Genomic DNA, 23553 nt, shown 5'->3' on the forward strand with positions numbered 1-23553 from the left:
TTCCAGATTTAGCCTTGTTAAAATGGGAGACAAGTCGCAAGTGGCGCTCCTAGTGGCTTGACCTGAAAATTCGCGCTAAATTCAAATATCAATGGAAATGTATATACGGAAATGGATAAATAAATTACGTCTAGAAAGAGAGTGTTACTAAGATATTAACTTCAAAGTTGCTAAAGCAACTCTGGATAAATGAATGAAGAATTATTTAACAGGTTATTATTTAAAGACTGAAATTAGACATATAATCAAGATCTGAAATGGACTGCTGTGAAAGGCGTTGATCTTTTATTTATGCATTACTTTTTTAGCTTTAGAATTCCTGCCTGAACGTTCACAGCTCGATTTTTCTTTTTTTCTCATTTAAAAGCATTGTACCATCATATTAAAACACCTGTCAACAAAAATATCGGCACATTCCTTACATACATGATTCAATGAATTTGCATTTAAGAGCTGGACAATTTTCCTTTTAACATGAAGCCTACTAACAGAAAGAAAATCTATAAATTTAGCATCAAAAACATTGAAACTTTCCCTATAAGCAATACTTGCCATAATGCCATTACATTAGGGTAAAGCAAATTTGCATCATCACATTGTTTCAACAAAATATGTACATTCTTAAGTCACCCATATTTTCTTCAGTGCTTGACAACGCATTACGGCATTCCAAATGGGGTAACTTGGAACACAACCAGCCACACTCATATGCATATGTATTTTCCTGAATTAAATCAAACCCACAGATCTCACCTACAACAACACATCGGTATTTAAGGTCAACTGCTGCACTATACAATAAAATATGCGTATTATATGTTAAGCCAGTTAAAATATGGGTCGAGCAGGTCACAAGATTATGAAATACTATAAAAATATTTTTTGTCACTGGAAGAATACATATGCAAACACAATATTACTTAGATTTTATTGTACGAGGGAAACTAAAGAAAGACAGCGCATTCTTCTCTACTTCATAGTTACTGCAGCCAAACACAGCACATACCTTTCCCCTCATGTGGAGAGGAGATATCAAGGAATGACACACGCTACGATTTGATTATGTCAACTCACTGAAAACGCATAAATAACACCAAAAACTTCACACACAAATACACGTGCTCTTATGACAGAATCAGTAGTTCTCAGGTCAATCCGCTAGAGAGAGCTCTAATAGCTGTCTCTCGATATCTCGCTGAGTGTCGCGTATTGTCTCTACTGTATTTGGCGAGGCGAACGAAGGAGAATAACGGACTCGGCCATGAGGCGTAAGAGAAGTAGAGGGGTACCAATACGACGAAGGTTCGGTTGCTATTAATGATTTAACTATAGTCCTCGGCATGTAAGCGAATGCATCAAAAAGCAAATATCACCGCCGCCCTATTCTCTTTTTTTTAATGGCTCATCACTGCTACCAATTTGACTAGTTACATATTAAAATCACCAGACATAACCATAAAAAACCAACCTCAAAATAAGCATCACTTGCCCAAGTAAGTGATAAAGGTCAAGATAAAGTAAGTCAAGATATTCATAATCAAGTCGGTTTTCAAGCTCAATGAGGAATATCAAGGAAAGACAAACATTCTCTCACCCTCGTTCAATTTAATGCTATTTTGATTTACGCAGTGCTATGACCGTATTCTTGAAAAGAGGGGTATGTTTTGAACGATGCAATTTAATTAAAATCTTTCTAGTGTTATTTTCAAAAATTCATGAAATTACTTGTCCTCCCTTTATTCTGTATGAATGTTTTTTTTCTCTCTTCATTAAGCAGTAAAAGAGAGATTTTTCAGCATATTTTCAGCCTGCAAGCTGGTTATATCTTCAAGCTTACCCAGGAAGCGAATAAGAGCACTAATGAGCCAAACTACGTGAAAAGGTCGGCTTCCAAGCTCACTGATGAATTGCGAATCATAATGTCATTGGTTTAACGTCCCACTAACTACTTCTACGGTTTTCATAGACACCGACGTGCCGGAATTTCGTCTTGCAATAGTTCTTTTTCGTAACAGTAACTCTGCAGACAAGAAAGCTGGTGTATTTGAGCACCTTCAAGTACCGCCGGACTGCGGCGGGATCGAACCCGTCAACCTAAACTCAGGAGGCCAGCTTATATGCCGAGCAGTATACACGCGGCCACAGAGCTAGCTGTGAACAGAGGATTGTAGAGGCGTTTAGTTAATTCACAGAGGTTTGCAGACTGAAAGCCGAAAAGCATCACAGTCCACATTGAAGATTTTTGTTTGCATGTTTGTATTTATTAACGGTATTTACAACTAGTAGCTGACACACTACACCACGCTGGCACACATTTCATTAACCAAGCTGTGCTGTTTAACAAACGAGGTGATACTAGGTAATAAATGTAACTCCCACCATTGATTATGTATGAAGTGCAGCCACCTGTTGTCTGGTGGTAATGATGAAAAAGTTTCACACTTTTCAACTGGCAAGAGGAGTATGCTGCTTGGCACGAGGGCAATACTCTCGAATAACCAGCTCATGTCTCTCATGAATAAACCTAGTCTTAATAATAATAATAATAATAATAATAATAATAATAATAATAATAATAATAATAATAATAATAATAATAATAATGTTCTTGTTTTTACGTCCAACTAACTACTTTTGGCGGTTTTCGGAGGCGTCGATGTACCGGAATTTTGTCCCACAGGAGTTCGTTAATGTGCCCGTAAATCTACCGACACGAGGCCGGCGTATTTGAGCACCTTCAAATATCACCGGCCTGAGCCAGGATTGAACCTGCCAAGTTGGGGTCAGGGGGTCAGCGGCTAGGATAAGAGATTTGGGACTATCAAGGTAGCAGTCGTAGCTTTAATTAAGTTATAGCCTCAGCAATTGCATGGTGTGAAACCATGGAAAACCGGGAAAAGAAAACTTTTTGGACTGGCTACGATGAGGTTCGAAACCTTCACCCAGTATATCCAAATTTACCGCTACAGAACTCACTTGCTCGAAGCTCTAGATACATATGCATCACTTTTCCTTACAGAAAAGAACCATAGTAGTAAGAAGAAACTTAAAACTGCAAATAACTGGTTTGATAGAAGGCAGTTTAAGTTTAGGAAAGGTTGTTCCACTGAAGCTCAACTTGTAGGATTCCCGCAATATATAGCAGATATCCTGGATTCAGGAGGTCAAATGGACTGTATCGCGATTGGCCTGTTTAAGGCATTTGACAGGGTAGTTCATGGGAGACTACCGGCAAAAGTAAGTGCAATTGGTCTTGACAAAAGAGTGACTGAATGGGTTGCTATGTTTCTAGGAAATACAACTCAGAGAATTAGAGTAGGTGAAGCTTTATCTGTCCCTGTAATAATTAAGAGGGGAATTCCTCAAGGCAGTATTATTGGACCTTTATGTTTTTTTATATATAGCAATGATATGTGTAAAGAAGTGGAATCAAGATAAGGCTTTTTGCAGATGATGTTATTCTGTACAGAGTAATAAATAAGTTACAAGATTTTGAGCAACTGCAAAATGACCTCGATAATGTTGTGAGATGGACAGTAGGCAATGGTATGATGATAAACGGGGATAAAAGTCAGGTTGTGAGTTTCACAAATAGGAAGAGTCCTCTCAATTTTAATTACTGCGTTGATGAGGTGAAAGTTCCCTTTGGGGACCATTGTAAATACCTATGTATTAATATAAGGAAAGATCTTCATTGGGGTAATCACATAAATATGATTGTAAATAAAGGGTACATATCTCTGCTGCACATGGTTATGAGGGTGTTTAGGGGTTGTAGTAAGGATGTAAAGGAGAGTGCATATAAGTCTCTGGTAAGACCCCAACTAGTGCGTTTTCCAGTGCATGGGACCCTCACCAGGATTACTTGATTCAAAAACTGGAAAAAATCCAAAAAAAAAAAAAAGCAGCTCTATTTGTTCTGGGTGATTTCCGACAAAAGAGTAGCGTTACAAAAATGTTGCAAAGTTTGGGCTGGGGAGAATTGGGAGAAAGAAGACGAGCTGCTCGACTATGCGGTATGTTGCGAGCTCTCAGCGGAGAAATGGCGTTGACTAACATTAGTAGACGAATACGTTTGAGTGGCGTCTTTAAAAGTAGGAAAGATCACAATATGAAGATAAAGTTGGAATTCAAGAGGACAAATTGGGGCAGATATTCGTTTATAGGAAGGGGCGTTAGGGTTTGGAATAACTTACCGAGTGAGATGTTCAATAAATTTCCAATTTCTTTGCAATCATTTAAGAAGGCTTGTGATTTGTAACAACAGAGATATAGAGCTAAACGAGACCACACAGCTAGCTGAAAATAGAGGATTGTGGAGGCGCTTAACAACAACAACAACTACTACTACTACCTTTGATATTTTCAAAGCTGAAGTAGATGTAATAGTTCAGGACTGTATGGCGTCAGGTATTGAATCTATTATTCTCGGAGACCTCACTGTCAAGTCGCCTCTGTGGGGGGCACCAACTTCAGATCGTAGGGGAGAATATTGGGCAGAATGGATAGCGACCCTAGACTTGGTGGTTCATAACACTGGAATCTTACCAACTTTTTCCAGAGGGAACTCAGAGTCTTTCATAGACGTCACCTGCTCAACGCAGGGTATAGCATCATTCATTGTTGACTGGGAAGTTATGTAAGATGAAACTCTCAGCGACCATCGTTTTATTTATTTTCAAGTTAAGGGATCGAAGAAGCTTAATGATATCACGAAAACGGTGTGGAACTCTAATTGGGAAACTTTTAAAATTGCAATCGAGTGGATGTCACAAACTGTAGATACAGTGCAACATACTCTAAAAGATGCAACTGCTGTTCTTAAAGATGCTTGTAGGACCAGCCGATTGAGGGGATCAACAAAATATAAAACACGAGTCCCCTACTGGTGGAACAATGAAATAGACATGCAAAGGAAAGACTGCAATCGCAAGAGACGAATTCTTACAAGATCTAGGAAAAAAATCAGCCAGGTCAACTTAATACAATTAGAAGCTGACTATAAGGCATCAAAGAGGCAACTAATGAAGCTAATACAGGATTCTAAGAGAAATATCTGGCAAAAGCTATGCGAAGATCTAGACAGCGATATCTGGGGGGCGGGATATAAGATAGTTACCGGTCGAATAATCAAAGGGTACCAGTTCAGCTCCCAGCTGATAGAAGGAAAGCCATAGCAATGGAGTTGTTCCCTTGTACTAATGACAGACTTGAAACGGAATCAGATTTTTGTGTTGCAGAACCGTTTACTGTGGTTGAGTTACAAGAGGTAGCACGCAATATGAAGACTGGTAAGGCACCAGGTGTAGATGGAGTCCCACCAGAAGCCATCAAGTATGCAGTTGAGGTGGCACCTGGTTGGATCTTATCAGTCTTCAATGCTTTATTAAAAAAGCGTGAATTCCCCGATGAGTGGAAAGTAGCCAAGCTAGTGCTGTTATTGAAGGCAGGGAAACTATCATTAGATCCATCAGCGTACAGGCCACTTTGCTGATTAAACACCTTGAGCAAACTTTACGAAGGATTGATTAAAACTAGACTGGAGAAAGAACTTGAACAACAGGGAGGACTTTCTTCGAACCAGTTTGGATTTAGAAAGGGTAGAACCACAACCAAGCTATTGAGAGGGTGATTCAAATACAGGCAGAAAGCAGTGAGAAATGGGCTGCCTTGATAACGCTAGATGTCAGAAATGCTTTTAACACTGCTTCTTGGAGCATTATTTTAAGAGAACTTCGTAGGATGAACATTTCTCGGTATCTACAACAAATAATCGTTAAGTACTTTAAAGGACGAAGAATACGACTTCATGATTTAGAATACCTTGAAATGAGTGCTGGCGTTCCACAGGGATCTGTCCTAGGACCCACCTTGTGGAACATTCTATATGACGGTGTCTTACGCCTGCAGCTGACAAAAGGGACAACATCTATTGGTTATGCAGATGACCTTGCAATAGTAGTAATAGCAGAGAATGTAGAAGAACTGACCTTCCGAGTAAATGAATCACTGAGACGAGTTAACCTTTGGATGGTAAATAATACATTGAGATTGGCTCCACATAAGACTGATGCTGTAATTTTGAAAGGTTCCAGGAATTGGAAAAATGTCCGTTTCTTATTAAATGATACAGTGATTATCCCAGGGAAGTCTGTACGATACCTTGGGGTTCTTACTGACAGGAATTGCACATTTTGTGCACATGTGAAGGCAGTAACCCAAAAGGCAGAGAAGAAGGCATCGGCATTAGCCAGACTTATGCCTAACATCGGGGGACCAAGAACAGTTAAGAGACAGATTATGTGCTCTGCAGTATATTCAATTTTACTTTATGCTGCACCTATCTGGCACAATGCACTCAGGAGGAAGATTCACCGAAGAGCTATGGAAAGAGTACAGAGGAAAATGCTCCTCAGAGTTACCTGTGCATATCGAACTGTTTCGACAGTAGCTTTACAAGTTGTAGCTGCCAGTATTCCCATTGACCTCCTCGTTGTAGAGAGAAAACTTTGGCATGAAAAGGGTGCGACTATATCTGCTGAAGAAAAAAAATCCTTGAGGAACCAACTCTTACTAGAATGGCAAGACCGATGGGATGGCCACAACCGATGTTGGCCAATGGACAAAAAAGCTAATACCCGACATAAGAGACTGGCTTAAATGTAGACATCGGCAGGTAGATTACTATCTGTCGCAGATCCTGACAGGGCATGGAAGATTCGGCGTATACGCCATGAAGATGGGAAAGACGCAGGGAGATGGTTGTCGGTACTGTTCTGAAAGGGATACGGTAGAACACGCTTTTTTCTACTGTGTTCGATGGGACGAAGAACGAAGGAAAGCCTGCCAACAACTTGGCCGACGACTCACGCCAGGGAATCTGGTTAAGATTATGTTAGAGAGCCCGTTTGCCTGGAACACAGTAAAGGCAATGGCGACAAGCATTATGGGGATGAAGGAAAAAGAAGTGAAAGGAAGAACTTAATAATATACATCACTCCATTCTGATGTCATGCCGACAAGCAGTTCCAGAATGGGCTGAGTGAAGAGGGCAGGGGTTTTTAGTTGGTGGAAATCCAACTCCCACACAGAGTGGTGTCTTTAAAAGATTTTCCCCTGCCATAACTACTACTACTACTTTCTAGCCTTTTTTCTTTCTTCAATTTTTGGGGTCAGCAGTTGATGCGAATTTCGCCCAGTTTTACGGTCGGATGCACTGTCTGACGCCAACCCGATGTGGAGGGATGCCTTCATTGTTGTGTATTTCTATACTGGTTGGTGATCTTATGCGATGCAAGCAGACGGTGGTAGTGATTATTGTTTTAAGAGGAAGTACAACCAGGCAACCATCCTCTGTATGTATATCCAGTACTCACCCTAAAAGTTGGATCGATCCTCAACAGCTCCACCATAAGCTGTCACAGATGGCCTAGGCATCACTGAAGAGGCGTACTACGGAAATAAGGAGTGTTATAGTTTCCCGTTGCTTTCCTCACTGAGCCAGAAGTTGCTATTAATTTACATATCAGTCTGCCAAAGCCGCTGATATTCATGCACCAACCGACCCTATGAACATGTTCACACCGTTCATAGCAGGGACTGGCTGCATAAGGAATGCTACGCTACCATCATCGCTCATACCTCGGTCACTTTCATATTGTCAGAGCCAAGGATAAGACTGAGACAAATAAATGAAAACAACAAAATTGCTCTAGATTAACACTAATCTTCCCATTTGCATACCAAGCAAATGCAGGGGCTGTACCTTCATTACGGCCACGGCCGCACTACCTTCCCAATCCTAGCCCTTTTCATCCTTGCGTCGCCGAAAATTTTTGATGTGTTAGTGCGACGTTAAACCAGTACCAATCAGTCAGACTTGACGCCTTAAATATCATGGCCACCAGGCAGGCTGGAAAGGATGGTAATTTTTTTTTTTTACTAGGGGCTTTACGTCGCTCCGACACAGATATGTCTTATGGCGACGATGGGATAGGAAAGGCCTAGGAGTTGGAAGGAAGCGGCCGTGGCCTTAATTAAGGTACAGCCCCAGCATTTGCCTGATGTGAAAATGGGAAACCACGGAAAACCATCTTCAGGGCTGCCGATAGTGGGATTCGAACCTACTATCTCCCGGATGCAAGCTCACAGCCGCGCGCCTCAACGCGCACGGCCAACTCGCCCGGTGGAAAGGATGGTAAATAATGTTCAAAGCAGGGATAGTTGAAATTCCACCGGAGATAATTAAATATAGTAGGAATGCAGGGATGGAATAGCTTCAAACAGTAATAGGATAAGCAGGGACTTTGAATAAGGTACATTCTCGTTGAACGAAAACAGTAATTGCACCAATCTACTTAAGTAAGGGAACGGGAAATACTGTAAAAAATCAATCGAGGTTTTTCTTTGGTCAGTACACCAGTTAACGTGTTCACGGACATTTTAGGAAAGAATGTGCTAGAGAGTAAACTGGGTAAAAAACATTGCGGTTTCACGCTTCACAGGGGATGTCAAATCTATATCCTCAGCATGTTGTCAAGTAATTGAAACATGCTATAAAAGAAATAGTTATGTTTACGTTTCGTACATTTAGAAAAGGTATATGACAGAGGACAAAGGGAAGAAATCTTGTCCACACTGAGGGATTATAGAATTGCAGGCAATCATAGGTATTAATGTTGACAATCGGACTGCAGTGAGAACTGATGATGTTCTTGGCTGGAAGTAGTTACAGGGGTTAGAAACAGATGTAATATTTCACACTTAGTGTTCATAGTTTACAAAATTTACTGAAAGACATTTATTGGCAGGACGAGGTACAAGTGGATGGAAATATGCTAACCGATTTAGCACGATATGGTCTTCATGGCAGACTGTACTGAAAGCCTGCAATCCACGGCAGGTTAACCGCGCATATACGAGTATATTGATATTTTGAAGAACGCGTTGCTTCCTTTCGAACCAGAACGCCCCAAAGATTCATTTTCCGTCATGATAACCATCCGGCGCACGAGCCAAGTCGTTCTGATGTGGTGAAGGAGGAGGCCCGAAATCACGGTTTTAGATTAGTCTCCAAAGTCACCGGACCTGAACATATAGGCGATGTTAGAATTAAGGAGGCTCGACGCCTATACAAAAAACACCGAGGAATGCAACCAATAGAGGGATCAAGTTCTCAGGGTCTTGGAAGATCTAGCCCAGGACGAGAACTATTCCCGCAACTTGGTGGTTCCCATGCCGCGGAGAATCTAAAGAACTCGGGAACTCAGGGCATGTGGACAAAGTAATAGAGCCATGTGCCTGCTTGTTATATTTTTTCTCTCTCTTTGTTTTGCGGCTGAAAGACAGTTTTATCTTCTAAATATTAGTTTTCTTTCGTCTTACTTTCGTCTGTGTCATGCCCAGATAAACTCTAACCAGACCATGGGTTGTTCCTCTTCTTTTATAAGTTGCTAAAAGGACGGCGGTAAGCCGACAATTACGTCACCTACGACACTGCCAAAGTTATTAAAGGAGGAAGTAGGGTTCGAACTTGTTTCGTTCTACATGAAAGACACACGCACCAGACGCCTGACAAAGACGAGCATATTCCTCTCGTATGTGCCCGGTCCAGCCTAATATAAACCCCGAGGCGTTCGGCAGTAAATATTACACGTTCTTGCAGTGTGTATACAATAACTGCTCGTAGCGTTAGTATAGATTCACTGCGCGAACTTTCACGTGGCGGCTTTACCCCGTCGTGTAACGAGCTCTATGGGATTTAAACTTTTACGCTACTGAGAGGAGACATTACTTATTTCTAGTGCTGAACTCTGTCGTTCGGAAAATCATGTGAAATCTTAAGGGCCCCGTGGTAAAAAAATTCTCTGTGAACCGTTTTAGGCTTTGTTCGAAGTAAATCACTATTCCACACTACACATTTAAATTACATGGGCGCTAACGTGGCATCTGACGAAGCCAATGAGAATTATTTACGGACCAAGAGTGCATGTTTCGGAGGTTTACTTGGCCATGATTTGTAAATGTTTCTTCATCAATCACTAAACAAGATAGGTGATAAATCTAGTACATCTTGTCATAATGCCCACATATACAACAGTTACCACGATTCTAAAAATCGTTTCCATGCAGCTCTTGATGGAGAGACACATGATACGAATGGAACTTATGACGGTGGAGAACGCATAGTACACTTGCCTGATTCATGCCAACATGCGGATTTACAGCAACATCAGCTAGAACATTAATTTCACCTTCTTCTCCAGTCACTCGTTTGTTTCTGTTACATTTTCTGGGTGTTACACTTCTAGTTCCACGTAATGATTGAAGAGGTTCACAAATAATTATCCAGATGGGTGACATCTATTGGGATATCGTTCAGCGTCCAGAGCACAAGAACAAACAGCATTCTTCCTACATTCTCCACACACTATTAACGTTCAGCATTGGTAAAAACCATCTTCCAGCACGTCCTCCTTTTCGAACTATTACAAAGCACCGTAACCGATAAGGAAGTTGCAATGTAATCAATGTACTGTAAAGGAAACAAAACATAACAAAATCACAGCATCATAACTAAACAGTTGAACTGAGCAGACAACTGTCGGTATTTACAATGTTCAGACTACGAAAGCTCGTAAACTACTTGTACTAGAATCTTATAAAAACACAATTGACATTCTAATTTACTCTTGTTTTATTTTGTTTATATCAATAGGCATTGTTCCATTTGAAAAATGGAACTTACTAACATAACATACATTCTAATAATAATTAAAATCTGGGCATGGGCTACAACTATGAGCTTCTATTTACACTGCATTTCTACGAAAACAGCACATCAATAGCACCTTCCATTTCAGAAATATTTGGGGTGCAAGTTATGTCTCATTTCTCTATTCCAAAATGGACAGAAATGTTTTATTTCCTGTTTGTCATTAATACATGATTGTTTCAGGAAATATTCCGATCCCCTCAAAATTACACCCATGGAAAGAATTGTCGAGCCAGAAACGACTTCACTGCCCACTGTTTCATTTGCAACAGCCTTACGCTTAAAGAGGAGCAAAAGATACACAGTGAAATCCACATTTCTTCAATTGAACTGAGGAATGTGGGTGAAGTACCTTCAACTTGGAGGCTCGTGTGTCTTCTCGAGATGGACATAGTGACGGACAAAGAGGCTAATTGTGAGCAGCCCGCAGGAAGCGCAGCGGTAACAAAAAACACAAGGAGAGGAGTTTGATAAATGGGCGCGTAAAATAGAGGCAAGATGGACGGCGGCACGCGATAAGGACGAGATAGTGAACGGCGGCGGAAAAAACACCAAAATTCAAACGGAGCTGGAGAGGGAGACAGTAGAGAAGGAAACAGCGTCTATTTATCACACACACGGTGCCCCACAAGCATTACATTGGATAGTTTACCTCTATCCAGGGCCGGATCTGTAATATTTGTCGTCGTTTCCCCGCCCCTCTATATTGGAACAATGTTTTTCTGTGTCGTCAAATAATGGAAATATCAAATGACTGGGCTTCTCTACTTATTATTCAACATTTATGTTAATCCTTTAATATCAGCTCAGGATTAACTAATACCTATAACAATATAAAATTCAACATATTAACTAAAAACTTTTGCAGACAAAAGGAGTATCTTTATACAGCCTAATCAGTGATTTCCGTCGAAAATGTATGTCCTCCTGATTTCCATCTAGTAAATTTACATACCAGTTGCTTTTTATCCAAAGCAGATATGTGTTCATGGTTTGTGGAAATAAATGTCTAGTCATTTAAGTCGGTGCTGCCCCAATGGAACTCTACAGATTTCATGCTTTTCAAAGTCGAAAATAATATTTCTACTAATGCTTTAGTAGTAACTGGAATAGTTAAAAACCGAATCAAAGCAGTAGACACTCCCGGAAAGGTAGGCATAGCCACTGTACTATACTCCTCAAACAATAATTTTGCGAAGTCATACACAGAAGATAATATTTGATATCGCACTTTTGAGAATTGTTTGAAGAAAAAAGTAGTTCACCTCGAAATGATGCGCCAAAATATTTTTCATAACTTCTCTGCTATCTGCTTTCGATATTAATTCTTCATCTGACAATTCACTCCACACCTTTGGAAGAATGTCAAGGACTTATTAATGACATAATAGAGGATTTTTTCTGAACATGTCGTCCGAAAAGAGGTAAGGTAAGGGTGTATTCTGCCCGAAGGCAGGTCTGAACCTCCGCAGAGGTGTGCCTGGGCGGGAGTTTACGTACGGTAGGGTGGCCAGTTGCTTTCCGCTCCTCCATTCCCTTACCCCCTCCCCCACCAACAGCGCGTGGCAACCTATCCACTTCTTGACCACGCCCAATGTTGCTTAAGAGACGCTGAAAATTAACGAAGAGAAAAACTCGAAGCTAACCAAACAACTGTTACCGAACGAGTTGGCGGTGTGTTTAGGGGCGTGCGGCTGTGAGCTTGCATTTGGGAGATAGTGATGATTGTAAATAAGCGATACATATCTCCGCACATGGTTATGAGGGATATAGGGGGTTGTAGTAAGGATGTAAAGGAGAGGGCATATACGTTTTTGGTAAGACCCCAACTAGAATATGGTTCCAGTGTATGGAACCCTCACCAGGATTACTTGATTCAAGAAATGCAAAAAATCCAACGAAAAGCAGCTCGATTTGTTCTGGGTGATTATAAAAATGTTGCAATGCTTAGGGTGGGAAGACTTGGGAGAAAGGAGACGAGCTGCTCGACTAAGTTCCTAGCTGTCAGTGGAGAGATGGCGGGGGATGACATTAGCAGAGAAATGCGTTTGAGTTGCGTCTTTAAAAGTAGGAAAGATCACAATGTGAAGATAAAGTTGGAATTTAACAGGAGAAATTGGGGCAAATATTCGTTTTAGGAAGGGGAGTTAGGTATTGGAATAACTTACCAAGGGAGATGTTCAATAAATTTCCTTCTTGGCAATCATTTAAGAAAAGGCTAGGAAAAACAACAGATAGGGAATCTGCCATCTGGGCGACTGCACTAAATGCAGATCAGTAGTGGTTGATAGTAGGTTCGAACGCCACTATCGGCAGCCCTGAAGATGGTTTTATGTGGTTTCCCATTTTCATACCAGGCAAATGCCGGGGCTGTACCATGATTAAGGCCACGGCCGCTTCCTTCCCACTCCCAGCCCTCTCCTATCCGACAGTCGCCATAAAACCTATCTGTATCGATGCGACGTAGAACAACTTGTAAAAAAAAAAAAAAAAAACTGTTGATATTAAACCCCTACAAAATTTCTAAGCGTTTGGGCCCATAGATCCATAGATCCGGACCTGTTTCTACCCCTAGTGATTACACATCCACAGATAATGCAATGATATATAAGGCTGAGGCGAGTATGGATGGCCACAAGAAAATAAAACGTAATTTCTTCTAATTACTTTCTTGACTCATAATTGTGGTTGTGTAATAATAATATTTGTATTCCGTCTCATGTACTTGTATTCGTTAATTTCTTCTTTCAGATAAATCGCTACCGACCTGAATAATTTCCTTCCCTTCCTCAATTTCATCTGGCATTTTACAACAAAATTATGGTCAGTGCCTACATCTTCCCATGCAGATGGGATCTTTTTCCCCTAGTTGTTTAACGTCGCACGAACACATCGGAAGTTTTCGGCGACACAAGGATGGGAAAGAACTAGGACTGGTTATGCTCGATGTGAAGATGGAAAACCACGGAAAATCATCTACAGGACTGCCGACGGTGGGATTCGAGCTACAAGACTTAATAAATGATCTCAAAATTTCACATGCCATTTCTTTTTTTAATTTTATCAAAGTCTATAATTTGCAATCAGATTTCCTTCTTTATCTTCACCTACTATTGGCTACTATTCTTCCGTTCTAGCAATATATTTCGTCATACAGCCTTTTTCCCCCTTCAATTTCTTCATCATGCAATGAAATGGTGAGCTCGGACTTGGCAGAGAGTTCGCTGAATGCAGTACAATCAAATCTCGTGGTGACGCTAGTCATTTACTGGAGAACGCAAGACGTTACCACCTTGGAGTCCATAAAACATATTAGCCTGCGAATCCCGGAAGATTAATTAAATAAGGCGAGTGGGCCACAAATCTAGCGGACAATGAGCGAGGTGATTGGTGTCAGCAGGGGGAAGAAACCAATCGGACCGTCGCGACGGGACCTTCGACACTGCAGTGTCGCCAGCACTGCTAAAGCTACGGTGCCAAGTTGTTCACAGTCAGTCGCAGGCTACAAGGTAACAGGTAAGTTAACTTGTTTTTAAAAAAATGTATGGTTCAACCCCCGCGGGACGCAACTTAAATGTCTCAAAATTTCTTCCTTAAAACCATTAACAAATGACCCAACTTGGGACGCAACTTACCTGTTCTCCCCATTCACTGCATTATTACAACTATACTGCTATAATAATAATAAAAAAGAAAGTGTCTGTCTGGCTGGCTGGCTGGCTGGCTGGCTGGCTGGCTGGCTGGCTGGCTGGCTATGCGGGTGCGCAATGCCCAGCCAAATCTACGACAAGCAGAATCTGAAATTTTTAACATACGTGGGCACAGCATTTTACCGATCATGCATGGCTGAGTCAACGAACAATTCTTACTCCAAGAAATAAAACTGTCGACGTTATCAACAAGCAATTTTTACAAGAATTACCTGGTTTCTACAAATTTACAAGTCTATCGACACGGCATGTAATACCGATGAGGCTGTCAACTACACGACAGAGCTTTTGAACAATTTGAAGTCACCTGGAGTACCCTCGAACATCTTGGAGCGGATGATTGGGGCACCGATTATCCTTCTCAGGAATATGAATCCTCCTGCCCTCTGCAACGGGGCAAGACTCTCAGTCTCAGTCAAGAAACCGACGCCGAATATTACTGAAGCCCCCATCATGGCCGGACATGCCGCGGGCGTATCAGTATTCAGTCCTCAGATACAAATCATCCCTTCTGATATACCATTTCAATTTAGATGTCCGCAGTTCCCCGGCTGTTTGAGTTCCGCTATGTACAACAAAAAGTCACAAGGGTAGTCGCTTAAAGTTGTAGGACTTAATCTTCGGAAACGGTGCTTTTCCCATGGTCAAGTGGGTTGTTCAAAAGTTGGAAAGGGAAACACACTATGAATCTTAACTCCAACTGGAAGGACACTTGATATAGCTTATCCGGAAGCTTATAAGGAAAAAGAAGTTTGTTTTTCATATAATATGGTCTTTCACATTGTTTTAATATTATATGTACCATCAACCAACCCGGTATCTTAAGCATTGATAGGAACAATATTATTTTTTAATGATATATTTTATGCAATGCATGTAAAAACTGTGTATGTTAAATGTTTTTATTCTTATTTTAAATAAATAATTTAAAAATATCTAACGGCTGAATTAATAAACGCGGGCGAAGTCGCGGGTACATGCCAGTAACAATCTACGAGATATCGTTTTAAAATCCTCTAAACTCTAAAGCCATTAAGACAAAAAATTTGGTGAGTTGCCGGTACTGGCCGACAGAGAGCACTCGAAGTATCATCAAGAAGTTTCACCTGGATCTTGTCCAACGGGATGTTCTACAGGGTACTTCCAAGCATTTCCAGTTCTAAACATCGAATAGTTGTTGCTCACGAAAGAGACAATATAACTGTCTGATAACCTCTATTTCTAACAACTGAACTGACAAGGGAACAGCCTCATAGATCGCAATGAAACTTAGCAGGATGATCACTTCAGGCATCAGAACATCGCTGCACGCCTGCGTCGTTACACAGGTCGATCACAGCATGACAACAGGAGTGATAATGAACAGGGGTTCAGCGATTTCGTCGTTTGAGCTAATAAAATATTATATTAATAGCATGCACGTTTACATACATATGACAAATATTTCATACTACCTACGTAATATTTTAGCTTCCATTACAAACGATTATACGATTAAAGCGTAAAATTTTGGAAGGAGAAGAAAAGAAGAAGAAGACTGCGTTCATGACCAACGTTGAAGGGAAGTTAGGAGAAGAAAAAAATAAGGAGAGTTAAGAGCTTTTAAATATTTGGGAGCAACATTACAAGAGAATAAGTCGGAAAATAATGTCCTTAGGGAGCGGGCGAGAAAAATAGAAATGGCCTTTCGTGACGAGAAACACTTTACAACAAAAAGGTTCTATCTTATTGGGATACATTTGGGCATCTAGACAGTAGACACTTGTTAAACCTGAGTGTGTACGCCGCAGAAACATTGGATATAATTGGAAAAGGGTGGCTTGAAGACATCCGGAGAAAAGAAAAATGCTAAGAAAAATTCTAGGAATAAAGAGATTCAAATCTAACAAAGAATTGTATCGAAAATAGAAGGAGTGGTTGAACTGATGCGGAAGAGAAGTTTACTGTTACAGTAACAGACTAACGAAGAGAATCTTTGAATCCTTCAGGAAGAGGAAGACAGAGCTGAAATGGTTTCCAGAAGTGAGGTTGGACTTGACGAAGATGGGGGTTCGGGAAGATTACATCATGGACGGAAATCGATTTAGACAACTCGTCAATACGTTTCGTGGTTTCCAGGAGAATGCGTAAATACTAGTGAGAAAAGGGAGATTCCATATAGTAGGAAATAGGAGAAAGAATGAAAAGATGCTGGCAGAGAAGGCTAAAAATACAGCAAAGATTGTCAAACGTGGTCAACAGACGGCCTAAACGAAGGAGAAATAATAATAATAATAATAATAATAATAATAATAATAATAATAATAATAATAATAATAATAATAATAATAATATCGCATCGCCTCAGCTACCTGTGCAGGCATTTTCATTTTACTCCATTTAGGTTGCCTGCGCGTCAATTTAGATGCTCCGTTTTATTCTGTATGATGACAGAGCAAACTGGACCTCTATTGGGCGATCTATGACCGAGTTTAAATTAATCTGTCAGGTGAACACTAAATGTGTTAGCAGAGATCTTCTACATACAGACAGCGTACGCCCTTCACAAATCCGACTACCTCTGCCAGGTTTGAACCCACGATCTTGGAATCTGGAAGCCGACACTTTCTCACTGATTCACATGGTCGAGACCACACAACATAAAGGGTCGAAAGGAATTGTTTCCGCCCTTCAAAAATACGACTACTTCTGCCGAGTTTGAACCTGCGATCTTGGGATCTAGAGGCCGACACACTACCATTGATCTTCAGAGGAAGCTGACAGTCCCTTGCAGTCCAAGGAGAAAATAATGGTAAAGTGGAATTTCATCCCCGTAACCCCCTAGTTGTGTTTCGACTGACCGATTACGAAGGACACTTCGGGCTCGCAACAATCTGGGGAAAGAAAAGGAAAATTCATAGTTAATGGTCAGATTACTGGCCCCCATATAATCGATAGGAAATTCACTGCTGCAAGGTATGCTGTGTTTCATAAGGAATACCTGCATCATTTGTTGGAAGATGTGCCACTAGACATTCGTCGGAACATATTCTTTCAACAATATGGTCATGCCGTACACACGACATTACCGACCCCGGAGATATTGCATAGATGGTCAGGACCGCTGAAAATGTGCTTGGACTGGAGGTAACACTCGCTCACACGGGAAGATAAGCGTTTTTTGATGCTCAGTTCGTCTCACGTAATCCCAAGTACTTGAAATAGAGGAGGATCGATCCGAACGACGTGGAAGGGTGGCAGTGTCTCGGATATGAGAACAACTATTCCCACTCACTTCTTCGAGTGTAAGGGACAGGCAAGGAGAAGTCTGAGATCGGGTTTAATTCAGTCACTGAATAATGATCCTCAGTAATACATCCAATCGTGCCGATTTAACACCAGCGCGAGCAGCATATGAGCTGATTGTGTAAGGCATTCGTACACTTACATCGTAGCAAATAATATGGCATGGGTGTTTGTGAGAGGGACGACGCCGACTTAATCTTACGAATGGACGATCTCGTCATCATTGAATGCATACATTTTTCCTCCAGAAAAGAAGCCATGGAGTTATCGATGAGAAAGCACGCTGCTAGGATTCTTATGCCCTCGGGATTGGGTATTACTGCGTAGCCAAAACAGGCGGACACAGATTTAAGCTTCACAACTACGAGAAGAGAGCTGCCTCGCTGATGGTTCTTCACTTGAATTACCCTGGAGCGCCTCGCTATGAAAACAACGAATAGTAGATTATGTTGTTGGTATTTGAAGCGTACCAATGTAACGGGAGAGGAGTACTATCAATTTGCAAGCATTTATTTTTTTCGATCAATTGGAACAACGACTGCGACAACTTAACTAATACGAGTGCGACATAGGAACACATCGGTTCTCACTGCCGTAAGAGAAACTGTTGTCGCAAATCCTCAGGGCTGTAGCTCATGAACTGTAATTAATTACACCGCGTAAGAGTAAACGGAATACTCAAACTAGACCTTCGTTTGGACCCATATAAACGATATATTACATAAAGGCTACGTCCCGATGATCCGGCATTTTACGAATGGTTAACTAATCAAGTAATTCCACATAGTATAACAACGATGGTATCTGAACAACATTAACATATTTCATTAAGTAAAACAATACTATAACTTATTGTCTTTAATTTTAGGTTGGCATACACGATGTTGGCAAAGATCGATTTTAAGATAACAAATATGGACGGATGGAAATATGTTTGGATGTTATGGCAATATCGGCTGTCATAACGAACACCACTAGGCCAAGCAAAACCCCCACTGCCGAAAAGAACTGCAGTCTCCATGGTTGTCTCACTGTAACGTTGAGATGCGCATAGTTACTGACCAGGTTATTGGCCCCCATATAATCGAGAGGAGATTCACTGCTGCAAGGTATGCTGTGTTTCATAAGGAATACTTGCATCATTTGTTGGAAGATGTGCCACTAGACATTCGTCGAAACATATTCTTTCAACAATATGGTCATGCCGTACACACGACATTACCGACCCCAGAGATATTGCATAGATGGTCACGACTGCTGAAAATGTGCTTGGGCTGGAGGTAACACTCGCTCACACGGGGAGATAGGCGTTTTTTGATGCTCAGTTCGTCTATAATGGATGCGTTTGTTTTCTTTCCGTCCAGAGTATGCGTACCATTCTCCGCTAACACCATCTCTCAAGGGCATCGATTCGATCTGTCATTAGCTTTCATGGCTTTCGGTTTACTCGATCTGCCATCTAATGGGGGCCTAGAGTAAAACGGAACGTCGAAATTGACGAGCAGGCAGCCAGATGGCGTCAAATTGAAATGTCTGCACAAGGTAGCTGAGGCCATACGATTATTATTATTATTATGGCCCAAATCTCGCAGCCGTACAAAAAAAAAAACACTAGTGATTCAAGCTCTTCGTAGCTTCTGATATTTTCCAGGTCTCACAACCTCACTACTGATTCAAGCAAACGCATTTTCATAGCTGCTGATATTGTTTCACAGCCGTACAAAAAGACGAAGAACACTAGTGATTCAAGCAAGTGCATCTTCGTAGCTTTTGTTATTGCCGGTTCTGCCAAATCTTAAGTGTGTAACTATTGCAGCTCGACCTAGGACAATACGTCTTTTTTAAATCTCTTCTTCACAGGTCCCCATGTCACTGATGACTGATCCCAGATATAGTCTACGAATTCCCATATAAGCTCCAGGTTCTTTAGGCATCCTGTAAGTTGGATTTGATCTTGCCGGTCGACTACGATTAGTTTCTTTTTCACGTTTATCTCTAGACCATAATAAAGACTCCTGTAAATACGGCCAGTGAGTTCCTCTTCATTTCCAGCGATGAGGGAAGTGTCACCTGCAAAGCGTAGGTTGCAGATTTTTCTGCCTTCATCGAGATTCCACCAGTCCAGCCTGCGAGAGCTTTTTGGATGACATACTCTGCACAGATGTTGTAGAGTTGAGGTGATAATATACAACCTTCTCTTACTCAATTTCTCACAGAATCATCTTCATTAAGACGAATGCTTCTCCGTGTAAGATCAACATCATTCAGGTTTACGCTCCTAATGCAGTTTCATCGGATGAAGAAACTGATGAATTCTACGAACTGCTAGAACAGGCCGATGACCTAGCTGTTAGGCCCCTTTAAACAACAAACAAACAAACAAACAAACAAACAAACAAACAAACAAACTGCTAGAACACATAATCCGCAAGATACCAAAAAGGAAATATTATTCAGTCAATGCGATTTTATTGCGAAGATAGGTGAGACTGCTGAAGGCAGTCACTTGGGACATATGGTTGGAAGGCACGGTTTGGCTGTGAGAAACGAGAGTGGTGAACGTTTACTGGAATGCTGCGGTAGGAAAAACCTGTCAATATGCAATACCCAACATCACCCAAGGCGTCGATGCACATGGATTTCACCTGGCGACAGGTTTGGAAATCAGATTGATTTCATTTTAGTGAGACAACGGTGGTAGACTTCGGTCCTGGACTGCAAGACCTATTCTGGGGTAGATTGTAGCAGTGACTATATTAAGCTATCCATTCAAATGCGGATCAAACTCTGATCAAGTAGGAGAGAATAAGACAGGTTCGCAATTCTCACAAAAATATTCTCCAAGAGTTTGGAAAAGAATAAGACCAAAACTCCAGCAAGTACAGGAGGGAGCAGCAGCCTCCCAAGCAGGGGACAACCAATTATTAAGCCCCTCAAACGAAGCATCCCTGGATATCGTACACCACTCCACTGTTGATAAAAGGGAGAAGTATACGGAAGAAGTGTGGTAATACAACCAAGCAAGACGCAAATGCATACTGTGTACTTTATGGCGAAATATAGCGCAATTTCAGAACTGACAACACACGGTATCTTATCAGTATTTGTAATGAAATAAACCCACATCAAAAACTGATTCAAACACGTGACCTATTTAAAAAAGCAATATTACCCGTGAGTTCAAATCACGTACACGAGTGATAGAAGATGAACATCGTAACCTTACTGCTGATAAGAACAAAGCAATAGAGCGGTGGAAATAATGCTGTGAAACTCTCTATGGAAAAGAGGGGAAAAACGTGGAACAGGGACTTTCTACGAGATCCGACGAAGAACCTGATATTCTATTCAGTGAAATCGAGAATGCCATCAATCATTTGAAGGACAACAAAGGCACGGGTATCGATAGTATGTCGGGAGAAATACTAAAAGTTATTGGAAAGGAGGGCATACGTTTACATCCAAAATGCAGTTTAGTGTGGAAAACTGGTAAATGGCCAAACCAAACCAAACCAAACCCCATGGTGCAACAGCCCCGAAGGGCCATGGCCTACCGAGCGACCGCTGCTCAGCCCGAAGGCCTGCAGACTACGAGGTGTCGTGTGGTCAACACGACGGATTCTCTCGGCCGTTATTGTTGGCTTTCTAGACCGGGGCCGCCATCACACCGTCAGACAGCTCCTCAATTGTAATCATGTAGACTGAATGGACCTCGAACCAGCCCTCAGATGCAGGTAACAATCCCTCACCTGGCCGGGAATCGAACCCGGGGCCTCCGGGTAAGAGGCAGGCACGCTACCCCTACACTGTGGGGCCGGCTAAATAGTCTAAAGACTGGCAAAATCTGTACTAATCCCCTTCCATAAAAAAAAATTCCGTAAAGGACTGTTCCAATTATCGTACAATTGCATTAATATCCCATGCTAGCAAAGTCCAGCTCTACATTATAAGCCAACGCCTAGACCCATGCCTGTAGCTTCAGATATCGGCGGAACAAGCAGGTTTTGTCGCAGGTAAAGAAACATGAGAGTCAATCCTGAACTTGAGGCACATAACTGAAAAAATATCGCGAGTTTTGTGTCCCTGCCTTTATTTTTGTTTCCTCAATTTCAACAAGGCCTTTGACTGTGGGACAAGGTGTAACAGGTACTCCAAGAATCTGGGATTTTATTGCCTTTAATATCGTCATTAAAAGGTTTCTACAATAACTATACCGCAACCATAAATGTGGACAGTGATTATTCAGACTTTTCAATGTGACAAATGAGTGTATAATATATATCCAGTTTACGTTCAAATGAACAGAACTTGAAACTTACCTTCGAGCCAGAGCGGGCGATGGTGCCGAGGTTGGCGATGAGTTCCTCCCGTGTCATGCCGATACCCGTGTCCTGTGGAGACAAAATACAACATGAGGTCAAATTCTTGAGACGAAATGTTATAATGAATACATGATTTTCTGTTGGAGATGAGCTCCAAGGTGGTGAGTAGTAGTAGTAGTAGTAGTAGTAGTAGTAGTAGTAGTAGTAGTAGTAGTAGTAGTAGTAATGATTATTGTTTTAAGAGGAAGTACAACTAGGCAAAAGGTGATGAGCTTCGGACATCGACAACATACGAGGACCTCTGATGAAAGAAATAGCGTATTCATAAATATAAGGTATTCACTCTGTGATAATAAGGCTTGCAGAAATACTCTCAGGGATACATTTACAAGCCTACTGTTAATTAATTTTCAGTTGGCAGCAATCTTAGTTATTCATTTGCAATCATACCTTATACAGGGCGAATTTACAGACAGGCAATGGCCCGGGGTGGTGGCTTTTGCGGGGGAGGCAATTCTTTTTAAATCGAGATGTCTTCTTATGTTATAAGTAAGAAATGTATACATTTGATATTCACGCTCATGGCACAAGCTGTAATTTATTAGAGTTGAGGTGTTTTGGTTGTTCTTTTTTTTTCAAAGAATGGTCAAATAACTAAACAACGTGTTAACTTCAAATACGTACGTACTTATTATCAGACCAGGCCAGACCAGACCAGACGAGACTAGGCCTATATTCTCGTGTTACGTGCATCGCAGAATTTACTCTTGCTGCTTCCTTATTGTTACCGCGCAGATCATACTTCTGAACCATGCAGTGTACTTTCTTGAATTCAAAAGCACCGAAGATTTCAATGATAGCCATAGATGAAATATTCGATGATGAGGAAGGTGAGTTCACAGTCTGTATTCATTCATAATATTTCATAGGTAGTATAAGTTTCAGTTTCGAAAATGAACGTGTTTTACGCATTTTGAATCGACAAAAGAGTCTGAAATATGTTTATCCATTCGTGAACATAAGTCTGCGCTTGTATCTGTACACCCCTGTATCGAACAGTTCATTTTCATCACTGCGACGAATGAAAACATATTCATTCTTGTATTTCTAAGGAAAGCTTATAGGAGGGCACTTAACTTCTGTGGATTGAAACTGAACTCTTAATTAATAGTCTACAATGATGTGAACGATGCCGCTGCCCAACGGAAAGTAGGGAAGAAAAAAAGACTCTTCAGCAATGACTCATATAGGTTAGTGAAACCAGCAACAGTTTTCCTGACTTTTGAAGGGTTACTTATTTCTGCATATTATTTCCTCTTTGATGTTTTTAATCTGAATATTCAACTCACTGTCTTCCTTTCGACTATTTCCACATACAGCGGTAATTTTGTTCGGAGGGGTCAAGCGGCATTATGTTAATCGCCCGGGGTGGAAACAATGTTAACTACAGCCCTCACGTCAT

General features: G+C 41.1%; 1 protein-coding gene across 1 annotated transcript in view; it reads right to left on the reverse strand.

The window, feature by feature from the left end:
* The window catches only part of Trap1 (TNF receptor associated protein 1), a 550461-nt gene that overhangs the window by 173673 nt on the left and 353235 nt on the right, over window positions 1–23553 (reverse strand). The window contains exon 5 of the mRNA XM_067144122.2: window positions 22089–22160. Within this exon, the coding sequence (XP_067000223.1) occupies window positions 22089–22160 (72 nt within the window). The remainder of the gene's footprint in view (window positions 1–22088; window positions 22161–23553) is intronic.

Source organism: Anabrus simplex, chromosome 3 (assembly GCF_040414725.1).
Source record: "Anabrus simplex isolate iqAnaSimp1 chromosome 3, ASM4041472v1, whole genome shotgun sequence".
Classification (NCBI taxonomy): domain Eukaryota; kingdom Metazoa; phylum Arthropoda; class Insecta; order Orthoptera; family Tettigoniidae; genus Anabrus; species Anabrus simplex.